Here is a 14040-nt window from a genome sequence, read left to right on the forward strand (position 1 = left end):
CAATGTTAGCTAAAGATACATGTTTTACATGTTTGTTTTTAAACAGTATTTACTAGGTAGAATGGGAGGGCTAGTGAAAGAGCACTTGCCTAGCGATCCTCCTAAATACCCCCCTACACACACACACACACACACACACACACACACACACACACACACACACACACACACACACACACACACACCCCAGAGTAATGTATGAAACATTTTATAAAATGTTTTAGTATAGTTAGCGTTATGTTCTATTAATATATTGTACTCTTGGTGGAAATAAACCTAAGAAACTACTCTTGTATTTAAAGATGAAAATAATCTGCCTCAACTTGAAGCAATCTACAAAGAAATATCCAGACTCCATTTGTACTATGATTATCATTTTCGAGTTCAGCAATCTGGATCTGAACCCACTGGTTTTTATTTAGCTTTCCAGTTCCCAGGGAACCATAGAAACCAGTCTTCAGGACATCGACAGCAGGTTATCTCCAGGTGGACTGCTGACAGATGCATGGGCACATCAGGAAGGCACCCATCCAAAAGACAGAAAGTAGGTTCTGGTTTTATGAGTAGTTTCTGCTCTTATTAGATACCCTTTTTTCACATAAATTCAATTAATTTTTTGTTTTTTCTTTTTCTTAGTGTGGAAAAACTTCAAGTCCTCTTAAACTGCATCACAGAAATTTACTATCAGTTCAAAAAAGACAAAGCAGAACGTAGTAAGTAAAATTTACTATTTGTTCATTTAATGAATCAACCTTAGTAGTTGTAATTCAAATGGATTAATTTTGTATATTTGTAAGGGTGTCAGCTTAAGTTATTTGTTCCACAGATGGAATTCTGTCAGGAAAGAGATTGAATATACTAAAAATTATTCTTAAGACCACCTTTTGAATATTTTAAAATCGTAAACTCCAAAGTCAAGGCCAGGCAAATAACAGACAAGAATGAGATTAACCTTTGAGGACTGGAACTAGAAAGTAGACAGTCCATCTAAGAGGCACTGCCCAGGAAGCCTTGTGCCCAGGCTTCTCATTTCTCAATAGAAGTTAGAAATATAGCTTTTATCAGAAATAGTCTGATTTTTAAATACTAGCAGTTAAATTTTTTTTTAATGTTGACACTGTACAGACCAAATAAAAACCTCTATCAGTAGGTGATACATAACCCTTAGGCCATAGGTCTGTGACATCTGCTTCAAACTCTTCACCTTTTTGAAACAGTAATCTCAAAAGAGAAAAAATAATGTGAGTGATGTTATGGTTCTACATTAACAGAAGTATGTGTTTTTTATTTCTAGGACTAGCTTACAATGAAGAACAAATCCACAAATTTGATAAGTAAGTGTCTGTTTAAGTGGTTTTGTTGCTATTTTGGTTTTCTCTATTAATATGATTCTTCTCAAAGTTGTGATTAATTATAGTAAAAATTAACATTTTAATCTAAACTTTAAAGGATTGGTACTATGGGTACACATTTTTGAGGCTTAGCCATCTGGTCCCTGAGTGAGAAGTTACCAAGACAGACAAATGAGGAGAAAGAAAGATCCCTATTCCACTCAGTCCACTTCTCTCTCATGTGTTCTGATTGCAGAAGGGTAGAACATAGGAAACAGGCGAGGACAGTTTATTTTTGTTAACATTCTCCAGTTTGAACCTTCTCTTTTTACTATGTCTGTCTTAAAAACTACCTTTGCTTTCTACTGTATGTTTTAAAGCTATAAAAATCATTATAGGAAACAGATTATTTCATATATTTGAAAATGTTTAAATATTGGAAGTAGAAACAATGAACTTGGTCTAAATCTTTTTGATTATTTCTCAATTGCAGGCAAAAACTATATTACCATGCAACAAAAGCTATGACCCACTTTGCAGATGAATGTGTTAAAAAGTATGAAGCATTTTTTGATAAGTCAGAAGAATGGATGAGGTAAGTAAACTTATTTGGGGGTAATGGGTGGAAAATTCACAATATAATGTATATGTATGCAAGAAAATTTCATTAGATTGCTTATTAATGGATTATTTTTGGTTTTTAGAAAGATGCTTCATCTTAGGAAACAGTTATTATCTCTGACTAATCAGTGTTTTGATATCGAAGAAGAAGTATCAAAGTATCAAGACTATACTAATGAGGTACAGCTCTCAAAAATATCTAGAAAAAAGCTTTGTCCCATTAGAAAAAATGAAAGTTCTTACTTTATGTCTGATAATGATTGAGAAAGGAGAAACGACATGTTTCACATGCCTATATTCATCTGTACTCACCCATTTTAAGTATATATTTTGAGGCAGGTTTTAAGAATTTTTATGTTTTATAATCAGAAACATCTGATAAACCATTATTTTGTCCTTTGTAAGAAAAGTGGTTTTTTAAAGGTATTGCATCATTGATGGTTTTAAAATAGAAATGTAAAGCTGTAAATGACTTTACAAAAAGTTAAAACACTTGATCTGTGACCTACAGTAAGTACTTTTGTTCTGTGATGTGGTTTTGATGTTTCAGTTACAAGAAACTCTGCCTCAGAAAATGTTTGCGGCCTCCAGTGGAATCAAACATACCATAACCCCAATCTATCCAAGTTCTAACACCTTAGTGGAAATGACTCTTGGGTAAGAAACTTATTTGGAAATTAAAATATTTTTATTTACTTTTATTTCAGTTTGTAATTTTGCTCTTATATTTTAAATTCTTGATGTTTATTGTGAATACAGTGTTTGATAATCTTTAAAATAAAAAATGTAAATATTGGACTGGGGAGATAGCTCAGTCGGTAGAGTGCTTGCCTTACAAGCACAAAGCCCTGGGTTCAATCCCCAGCACCACAAAAAAAAATAAAATAAAAAATAAATGTAAATATAATTCTAAAACATTTGCATACTATTTTGAGTAACAATGCTGTTTATTTTGTATTATAGTATGAAGAAATTGAAGGAAGAAATGGAAGGGGTGGTTAAAGAACTTGCTGAAAATAATCATATTTTAGAAAGGTGAGTAATATAAAACTCATGCTGTGTTGTGATTTTGTTTGCAGTTGAGTGTGTGCATATCTGTGTTTATATCTGTCAGTCTTCTGTCAGTGGGCTAAGCATTGGGAAGGGAACAAAAAGAACCCTTATGTTTTCTTCTCTCAGCATGATGGTGAATTTGTGATACCTTCTAGTGGTTGATTCCATTTTATTGAAGCATTGTTTAATAGAATTGTTTGCTTATTTGAAACAGTTTGTGGAACCAAAATCTTTCCACATGATTTTTCATAACAAGTGTTTGTTCATTAGAACAAAGATTTTACATTTGGGGATTCAGAGTTTCCTATAGGACAGTGTTCTGATTGGTGCTGAGTAACTTCCAGAGCCCCCTGCAAACCTCTTGGCAGGTGAGTGCCACATGGAAATGCAATTCTTTGAAGACCTAGGTGTCTGCTTATGCACAGAATACTAATAGATAAGACCAAAAGAAAGTTGAAAACATTCAGAACCAATGAAACCATTTTTGGATGGCTGTCTTTCTCATCCTGGTCCCTCAGAGAAATCCAATTGCATTTGGCGCTGCAGAACCCTTTTTCTCTTTCAGGCCTACAGGCACTCCTCTACAGACTCTCACCCTTACAGTGCTGATAAAATTACCTGTTTTGTGATGTTGTGTACACATACTTTCACACTGCATTCTCTTCCTTCACAGCTTTGAGCTAAAGCAGGAACCCAGCTTCCTGATAGTTTCCCCATTATCTATTTAACCTTGTCCTTTTTGTTTAAGGTGTTTCTGATTTTTCACAATTACAAATTATGCTTCAGTGAATGTCCTTGTGTATATCTCTTCATGTACTTGTGCAGGAGGTTTTTTTTTTTTTTAGTTGTCAGTGGACCTTTATTTTATTCATTTATTTATATGTGGTGCTGAGGATTGAACCCAGGGCCTCACACATGCCAGGCAAACCGTCTACCACTGAGCCACAACCCCAGCCCCTGTGTTAGAGTATTTGAGGGATCAAATCTAGATGTTTCTAGATGTGAAATTTCTGGTTGTGCACATTTAAATTTTAATGTATATTGCCAATTTGTTCTTAAAAGGGTTATATGTCCTAAACAGACAAAAACCTGTGCCTTTGTCAACACTGAATGCTATCAGTCTTTTAAATATTTTCCAGTTTTTTTATTTTTAGTAAAAACTGAGTTGTCTTTTAGTATGTATTTGGTTAAGAGCGATGTCAAGGATCTTTTTATATGTTTAAATTTTACTTCTGGAAATTGCCTATTAGGTTTTTTAAAAAATATTTTTTCTATTTATTTATAGAAAGTAGGTAGTAATTATATCACATTTATCTGATATTGCTAAAGATTAGAAGAGACTATTAAGATAAATTTTAAAAAGCTTTTATATTGAACCAGTTATGCCTTGTGGAATAAAATCACCCAATTCCTGAAGCACACCCAGTAAATCAGTTTCCCTGTGTTTTATTTGCAGGTTTTTTTGACAGCATCTGAGTGATACTACATCACATAATCTTCCCCCTCTGTGTTGGGGCCTGTGCTTGCAAGGCAAGCCTTTTACCAACTGAGCTATCTCCCCAGCCCTCATAATCTTAACATAAATGTTAGGTAACTTCTTAAGAATTTAACAGAACTAAAGGGTATTCAAAGTGTTTGAGACCAGAAGTGTTTCAGATTTCAAATTTTTTTCAGGTTTTGGAATATTTGTATATAAATAATGAGATATCTTGGAGATATCTAAATACAAAAATTTTATCTTTAATATACAACTTATACACTTAGGCTGAAGTATATTATACAATATTTTTAGTGTGCTTGCATTATGAGTGCAACTTGTCATGAGGTCAAGAATTTTCCTCTTGTGGCCTCGTGTTGGTACTCAAAAGTTTCAGATTTTGAATCATTTTGAGTTTCACATTTTCAATGGAGGGATGCTCATCCTGTAATAGAAGCCAGGTCTTATGCAGAGTATTGCCACTGACTCCACATGGCTATCCCACTGTTACTTCAGTGTTTTGTTTGATTTATCTAAAATCACCCTTCCCAACTCACTTTCCCCTCTAATTTCCTCATCCTCTTCAGTGGGACTACCTTTCTCCTACTCCTTTAAACATAAATTATCTTATGTACATGTAAGATCAGACTGGGGTAAGCTGATCAAACTAGTAACCGGAGAACAGACAGGCCAGATGTGAATCAAAAAGAAACTTTATTGCAGAATGGCTCTCAGGCGAGGTTAGCTGGTCCACCAGAATGCTGGGCTGGAGAAGTAGCAGTGGCTTCTATGAGGCTGTTTTTCTAACCCAGGGGTGGGGAAGGGGAAGCTTGAGGACTCCGTGCCTCCTGGGCTTGGCTGGGGTCGTTTGTCAGCGCCTGATTGGTTGCTCAGGCTACATTGTTTCTCTGCGTATGCACAGGCTGCTTGGTGCCCTGCCCCCCTCTAGTCGCCTTGATCCGCCCTAACTCTACACACTTCTCCTTATTCCCTCATGCCTTCAACGTGCTTCCGTATTTCCCCTCTTCACCATAATTCAATAATGGAATAATAATTCAATAATGGAATAATAATTCAATTTGGAAGTTGTGGTAATAACTGCTAACCTGTTTCCTTAGCCCCAGGCTCTTCCCATCTCTTATGGGTATTACAGCCAAAGTAGTTTTCCAAAGTATTGATGTAGTAATGCCACTCCTTTGGCTCAAAAATTTCTGAACAGTTGTTACTAAAAATTGGCATCTAAATTCTTACTTTCAAGAAAATAATGGTCTTTTTCCAATTTATATGTACCCAACTTTATTTCCCATTACTCCCCAAAATAACTTACTGTTCTTGAAAGATTCCATACCTTATCCCTTGAGTATGTCACACTCCTAACTCCATGTCTTATGAGAAATTATCTGATTCTCAACACTTTCTCATTTGCATCACTCCCCATATTCTCTAAAAAAGTCTTCTCAAGTCACTGAGGTTTTTTTTGTTTATTTATGATAACACTGTTCTGTTCACTATTCTGTTCACAAATATTCACTTAAATTCTTTAAAAATAACTATTCCCCTGAAAGTATTCCAAATTCATCAAAATTTCAGGGACTGGCGCTTCAACTCAGGGGTAAAAATCTTGCCTAGCCTGCCCAAAGCCCTGAGTTCAATTCCCAGCAATGAAAAACCAACCAACCAACCAACCTCGAGGGGGATCAAATCAGTGAATCTTTTGAGATTATCTTTCTTCTTTTCTTGTGTGTTTTAGGTTTGGTTCTTTAACCATGGATGGTGGCCTACGCAACGTTGACTGTCTTTAGCTTTCTAAGAAGTTTCAGAAAAATTTCAGTTTGCACAAGATAATGCTGGAATATTAAATGAAAGCTTTATAGATGGTCTCTCTTATGTCTACAATTCAGTATTTGATGTGGTCTTGTAAATATGTATAATACTGTAAATACATAAAAATATATAAATTTTTGGCTGCCGTTAAGATGTAATTTTGCCTTTTAACATTTGTAACTACACGAGGCAGTTTGACCTCAGCAAGCACTAGAAGCCATGACTGGCTGACAGATTAAGATGCTGGTCCTTCCTCTTTGACGAAGCCTGATGAATTCATATTTCTCTAGCTGCCCATTGGGAATATTTTTAGGTGGAACCAGATTGGCGTCCTTACAAATCAAAGACTGATAGTTGACAGGTTTGTAAATGGTTAGAACGGAAAGGTGGCTTCTGTGAATGGGGAGCAGAACTGAACCACTGTTTTACTGGAGTCACAATTTTTTTTGAGAAGGGTAAAGTGACATTATTTCATTTTATAAGGTGCCCAGAGCCCAGTTTTCCTCCTGTTTAATTTCAGATGAATTATTGAGCAAAATTTTTAAAGTAAATTACTTTATTCATTTTTTCTTTGGCTATAAATGTATAATTGTCATTAAAATTTTAAGGTTATTGTCAATTATTTAAAGCTGTATATTTCTTTAATTCTGCTTACTATTTCATGAAAAAAAATAAATTTTCTCGATTTTAATGTAAAAAAGTTCATGTGTTTCTGTTATCCAGTTTGAGAAACAAAAATTATGTTTTTTTCCCCCCCTTCCTATAGTGTTAGGAATGAACCCAGGGTTTTGTGCTTGCTAGGCAAGAACTCTACCACTGAGCTACATTCCCAGCCCAAAAGTTGTCTGTTGAAAGGAGCATTATGGGTAGTGATGGTAACTTACTCCCAAAATATTGAATGGGGTGATAGTTTTGTTTTTCTTATAAACCTACTAATTCCAAGTTCTTTCATGAATTTATGCTATTCATTTTGGAAGGGAATTTTTTCTTGAAATATCCATTCTGAGTTTTGTACAAAAGGATTGTGCTTGGAAATTATTTTATTCATTGAAATTTTTATTTGTTTTTATTTTGATTTCTGGCTTACCAGACTATTGAGGGGGATGAATATACACAACTGTCATAAAGATAATATGTCCTAAAGAGTAAATAAATTTGACTACCTTGATACATTGGGAACTAAATCATCTTAAAACTGAAAATGTAGATTTTAATTGGGGATTATTGATGCATTTTTTTGTAGTAGGGAATTTTCAGTTTCGAATGTATACATTATGAAAATAAATACAAAGATGAATATTTTTATTTATACAATACCGTTACCCACTGTTGAATATCTGTTTAGTCTCAGAGTATGTGGGCAAAGGGGCATTTAAGCCCTCTTGATTTAATTTTCCATTCACCATCTAACATGTATATCTTGAATTGCATTGTTTACATGTTTTAGTATTGAACAATAGATAAAATTTTACTCAAATTATGTGGATAGTTGGTATATTTTCAGGTTTAATTTATTTTGAGCAAAGAATACCAGTTTAAAAAACTGGTATTTTATTAGTAGGATTGGTAAGAATATATCTATTCTACATTGTAGTTTTAAGATTAACTGGTTTGTTTAGGTTTTTGTTTTCTCCATTATAGTAACATGGACACAAAGGGGGGTTTTTTGTTTGTTTTCTTGTGGTACCAAGGACTGAATTCATGGCTCTGCAAATGCTAGGCAAGCACTGAGCTACTTCCCCAGCTTGGTGGTGGTGTGGTGGTTGTTAAGACAGGGCTCTTGTCTGGTTGCCCATCACACTTGTGATCCTCTTGCCTCAACCTCCTAGTAGCTAGGATTACAGGCATGTGCCACCATGCCCAACTTCTTTCAAATCTTCATTTAAAACATTTTAAGTCAATAAATACATGGTGTTACCAATCTAGTAATTTTCAGTGACTGCTGAAACTAGTTTTAAAATGTTTCATCCCAGTGTTCAGTATTAGACTATAAAAGATGGGGATTAATGGTATAAAAAATAGTATATGTAACAAATGTAGAAATTAGCAGATTAGCTCTTAACATAAAAGTGAGATTACAGTTCTAACTACAGAAAAAATAAAAATGAAGTAAGTGAACATAAAGTATGTGAACAGAAGAGGTAGCTTCAAGTAAATAAAAAGGAATTCAAGGGGCTAAGATTGCAGCTCAGTCAATGGTAGAGCGCTTGCCTAGCATGTGAGAGGCCCTGGGTTTGATCTTCAGCACCACATAAAAATAAAATAAAGGTACTGTGTTCACCTACAACTAAAAACTATATATTGCAAAGAAATTTGAAAATCCTATTACATCTCCTAAAATTCCAACTTCTGGGCTAGAGTATGGTTCAGTGGGTAGAGTGCTTGCCTAGTATTTGAGACCCAAGGTTCAAGCCTCAGCATCACAAAAAGAAAAAAGAAAATTCTTTTATTCTTTATTAAATTCTTCTATTATTTTGGGAAATTACCAAGTACTATATCTGTGACTTAACAGATTTAATTTCCTATGTCAAAAAGTGTCGTCTTGCCTTGCAAGTACAAGGCCCTGGGTTCAATCCCCAGCACCACCCCTCAAAAAAAAAAAAAAAAAAAAAAAGTGTCTTCTTAAATATAAAAATACATAAAATATAAAAATATTTCCTTCAAAAATTGCTGGGTGCAACAGTGCAACTTTGGAGGCTAAGGCCTCCCAGAGTATCACAAGTTGAAGGACAGACCCAGCAACCAATGAGACTTTAAATAACATAGCAAGAGCCTGTCTCAAAATGAAAAATAAAAAAGGATTGGGAATGTGGCTCAGTAGTAAAGTATCATTGGGATTCAGTCCCAGTACCAAAATAAATAAGTATATTTAAAAAAAAACAAAAATGGTAGAGTTCCTTCCTAGATGCAGGAGGCTCAGCACTGAAGAATAATATAATATCTTCATCAGTGTATTATACTGGAAATAATTATACAGGAAATAATACAATAATCTTGATTTTTATTTCTGGATTTTTTTTTTTTAAATGATGATCACTTTTTGTAATTCTGTGTTAAAAAACAAGAGACATTTGGTTTGGAATTACCCCAAAGAGTTTATCAGTAAGAATAAGCACTCTCAACTGAAATGTTGACAGTTTTCTCCCTTCAGAATTACAGCCACAATCAGAGCTGTAACTAAAAGCAGAATAAAATTGCCTTATATTTCTGATTTCACTCCACTCTGTTGTTTAACCCACTTGTGTTTGGCTTTGTGTGGTAGAACTGCAGAAAAATTTAGTTTACTCTAACAAGTTTTTAAAACTGAAATCAGGTGTACGGCACACGCCTGTAGTCCCAGCACTGGGAAAACTGAGGCAGAGGGATTCCTTGAACCCAGAAGTTCCATACCAGCCAGAAACAATATAGCAAGACCCTGGTTTCAAAAGATAAGTGGTTTGTTTGTTTGTTTGTAGGTATCAGGGTTGAACTCAGGGGCACTCAACTACTAAGCCACATCCCCAGCCATATTTTTGTTTTTATTTAGAGATGGAGTCTCATTGAGTTGCTTAGTGCCTTGCTTTTGCTAAGACTGGCTTTGACTCTCAATCCTCCTGCCTCAGCCTCCTGAGCTGCTGGATTACAGGTGTGCACCACCATGCCCCCAGTTTCAGAAAATAATTTTTTTTAATGAAGAAATAAAACAGGAACTTCTGGGGGGCAGACACTGTTGAAAAGAAAACATTATAAAACAAGTCTTAATAGTATTGTTTTTAGCTGTATTTCCTACCTCACATTTTTAAGACAAAGTATCTGAAAAAAGCACTATACCCAATTGTTTTAGTTGGACGTTGATTCCCAATTGTCACTTCAAAGGGATTCAGAGTCCAAATTCTTAATAAATTATGGAATAACAACCAAAAGCATCTGATCTGGAAGTAAAGAGTAGGCAATTAAAACTCTTCAGAGTGTAAATCGGCTCCAAAAATGTACTGTGCAAGCCAGGAAAAGCAGCTCAGTGACCTAGTAAAACCCCAAGGCCCTGGGTTTGATCCCCAGCACCACAAAAGAGAAGGAAAAAAAAGTGCAAATACTGCATCAGGCGTTGTAGGTACTAAAAGTATATGACTATATGAAGAAAAACAATTCACAATACAATGCACAAGGCCCAAATGTTAGATGTAGTGTTAGTGGGATAACTTCAAGTCACAAAATAGACAGCTAGACGTTGGTGGTCTGCTGAATCCGGGCCAATAATGTTAAAGAAAAGTCTAAAGAATTGCTTATCAAAAAAGTTAAAAACCAAAACAGGACCTTGGGGAAAAAAATCTGACTCTTTTACACATTTCTTCACTAGTAGGAATTAGCCAAATTCTCTTTTTTTCCCCCCCTAAATTCTTGTCATGTTTTAAAATAGGTGTCATTTTTCCAGTGACAAATACACAAAATGGGATCAAGGCCACCTTTGGGAAGTAGCTTGTCAATCACCACTGAGTCCTACAAATTGCTGTTGACCATTCTGTTGGCTGCTGAGTTGGTGGATATTGTGATGGCAGTGGTTTCAGTCCTCTATAAAAATTGTTTTTGTAAAGAAAGTCAAGGGATCTATGCTTTAAAATTATCAACTGTTGCATTAGGTTAGAGTTTCTCCTAAGACAGCTTAAACTCTTTCTTTAGAAAGAACATCTATTAATACAGTTTCTAGTTATAAGGGACAAACTCTAAAGGACAAGCCAAAGGAATGACAGAGGAAGGGGATTTAGGGCTAACAGGTGGTCTCCAGACATATTGGCTGAAAGAAAGTTCACAGCTAAAGTGTCACTTGTGGGTGTCACAGTGTTCCTTGTCTGTGCTCTGTGGAAAGTCACTCTGGAACTCTTGGTCTCAGCTATGGCCATAAGAAGTGACTTTAACAAGACCTTCAGAAGAATAGCCCATTTCTTTTACTGGTTCCCCAAATCTCTGACCTGCTCAAAGAATCAGAAATCCAAGTTGCTTTGGAACCAAAGAGAAGGTAAGTTACTTCAGATTAATGCTTCGTTTCAAATATATTTTTTTTTGTTGTTACTAACATGGAGCCTCCCTGAGTATGGCAGGTCGGGGACAGAGGGAGGGAAATAAAGGTCTTAAAACCTTTAAAAGTATTGATATTAAAAGGCCACAAACAGTTTTATAATCCAGTGTTTCTTTATTTTTGGTTTCTGGGGTTTTGTTTTTTTGTTTTTTGCAATGGCATTTGCTTCAGAAAGTTTACTAGAGAGATGGAGACTCTAGTTTTTTTTGTTTTTTTTTTAAATCTTGTTTTCAGTGAACTTTAACTTGTTTCTTATAACTAAGTCTGTTATAAAACACACAAAAAATAAATAAATAAATCACATGGGTTCCCCTGTCTCCTCTTCCCTAAGGAAACTAAAAAGTAAATATACCTCATGTCTTGTTTGGGTTAGTTGATATAGCATACTTCAGTCAAGTATTATTGATGTGAAGTTTTAAGCACACTAAGGATGCTACTGCAAAAAGCTGCATTTTCTATCTAGTCCTCCTGACTAGAGTGTGGCAAAGGTCAGAGGAGAGGGGATCAAAGGGAATAGGGATGAGGATGAGGGAATACAGGATGAGTTAACCTTCCCATGTCTTAGTCTGAACCTGCAGCAGAGCCTGGCTTTTGCCTCCATACTCTAGGGGACCAGTGTTGGTTGTACCACTTAGTCGAAGGTAAGCCAGTTGTCTCACTTCATGAAATCTTACCTTGTAGCTGAATCACAGTTCTTTTTTTTTTTTTTTTAATCTTTTTTTTTTTTATTGTAAACAAATGGGATACATGTTGTTTCTCTGTACATGAAGTCAAGGCATACCATTTGTGTAACCATAAATTTACATAGAGTAATGTTGTTTGATTCATTCTGTTATTTTTTCCCTTCCCCCCACCCCTCCCACCCCTCTTTACCCTCTATACAGTAGTTCCTTCCTCCATACTTGCCCCCCTCCCTAACCCTAACTCTAACCCTAACACTAACCCTTCCCTCCCCCCCATTATGTGTCATCCTCCACTTATTAGCGATATCATTCGTCCTTTGGCTTTTTGAGATTGGCTTATCTCACTTAGCATGATATTCTCCAATTTCATCCATTTGCCTGCAAATGCCATAATTTTATCATTCTTTATGGCTGAGTATGAATCCCAGTTCTAATAAGACTTCTTCCACACCTGTAGAGCTTGGCATTATATGTAAGTTCTTAACTATTTACAATTTGATGATCAAACATGAAGACATGATGAATTATCTTGTACCAGATCCTCCTTTAATTAAAACAAGTTATTCTGATCTATAATCACCAGGGAAGATATCTGATTGAAATTTATAAAATATATTTCAGTCATCTATTTTTCTTGGATTAATATTTTCTTTCATTGCTTTTTACTACCAAATATGAGAAATTTAGCTTGTTTATCAATCTCTGTATTTATACCATTCCTCATATGAAGAATAGCGTAATTTGAGATGTTAGAGCACTAGAAGGGAATTTAGGAAAATCATTAATTTATTCATTTTGAAAGTGTGAAAACTACCTCCAAAAGGTTAACTATTGGGCTGGAGTTGTAGCTCAGTAGTAGAGTGCTTGCCTAGCATGCGTGGGGCACTGGGCTCGGTCCTCAGCACCACATAAAAATGAATAAATAAAGACATTATGCTCATCTATAACGTAAAAAAAAAAAAAAAAAAAAAAAAAAAAAGTTAACTATTTTAGCCTCCCAAGATTACTACATGGGCAGATGCAAAACCTTATTCCAGATTGTCCCAATCTTAATCTATGGCTCTTTTACCACACCACAGTGTTGTGGTGCTTAAAGATCAAACAATGTGAGCATGTGAACCCTCACTGAGTATTTTAAATACAGCCTTCACTCATGAATAATCTAACCCAGGAAAATAGGTCATCTATTTTTCCAAAGCAAAGCTTGTTACTGTTCTAATAGGGACTAATGGCCTGTTTTCTAAGAATCATTTTACTTACAATCTTATAAAAGAAATTTTTTTGTTGAGAAAAATATTACCCTATCATAATGAGATTATGTAATACACGCCTTACAAGGTTATACCCCCTCACAAGCAAGAACTATCCTTTAGCTGGGCACCATGGTGCATGACTGTAACCCAGCTACTAGAAAACTAAGGCTCTCAAGTCTGAAGCCAGCCTCAGCAGATTAGCCAGTCCCTGTCTCAAAATAAAAGACTGGAAATGTAACTCGGTGATTGAGTGTCCCTGGGCTCATATGGCACCCCCAAAAAGTAGTCTTTTATTCTATCTGAATGTTTGATGCACAGTGTTTTGTATAGTTAACTCATTGTTTTACTGAATCAATTTTTGAAGACAGTCTTTTAAAGATTTTGAGTTGAGTGTCGCCAGCGGAAGAGAGGCGAGTGACTAGATTTGGTTCCAAAACAAATTGGCTTATTTAGAATACACTCGGGATAACATAAACCATTAATATTCCTAATATCACACAGTCAATCAAATCATATGGCAAATAAACACCTCAATCAAATTGTCCAAAGTCCTCTCTGCCTTGGTCGTTCCGAGGACCCTGAATGCGACGTTAGCTTAGTCGGAGGAAAGACAACGGCTTGGCCTCGGAACTTCCTCCGGCCGATGGTCTGGGAATCGAGGACAGGCAGGCTCCGCTGGCCGTGAGCCGTCAGAAGCGGGGAGTCCTCCGCATTCTCCACGGATGGATGATCGGTGGGGGCTCCC

The 14040-nt window shown here is 35.7% G+C and overlaps 1 protein-coding gene across 1 annotated transcript in view; it reads left to right on the plus strand.

Annotated features, from left to right (window-relative positions):
* TBK1 (TANK binding kinase 1) overlaps positions 1-7010 on the plus strand; it is a 41554-nt gene extending 34544 nt beyond the window's left edge. Inside the window, 8 exon segments of the mRNA XM_079139683.1 lie at positions 423-544; positions 637-713; positions 1295-1334; positions 1825-1926; positions 2036-2132; positions 2503-2609; positions 2916-2987; positions 6233-7010. Coding sequence (XP_078995809.1) covers positions 423-544; positions 637-713; positions 1295-1334; positions 1825-1926; positions 2036-2132; positions 2503-2609; positions 2916-2987; positions 6233-6284 — 669 coding nt within the window. The 3' untranslated portion in view covers positions 6285-7010.
* Positions 7011-14040: the final 7030 nt, after the last annotated feature.

The sequence above is a fragment of the Sciurus vulgaris genome, assembly GCF_902686455.1.
Source record: "Sciurus vulgaris genome assembly, chromosome: 5".
Classification (NCBI taxonomy): domain Eukaryota; kingdom Metazoa; phylum Chordata; class Mammalia; order Rodentia; family Sciuridae; genus Sciurus; species Sciurus vulgaris.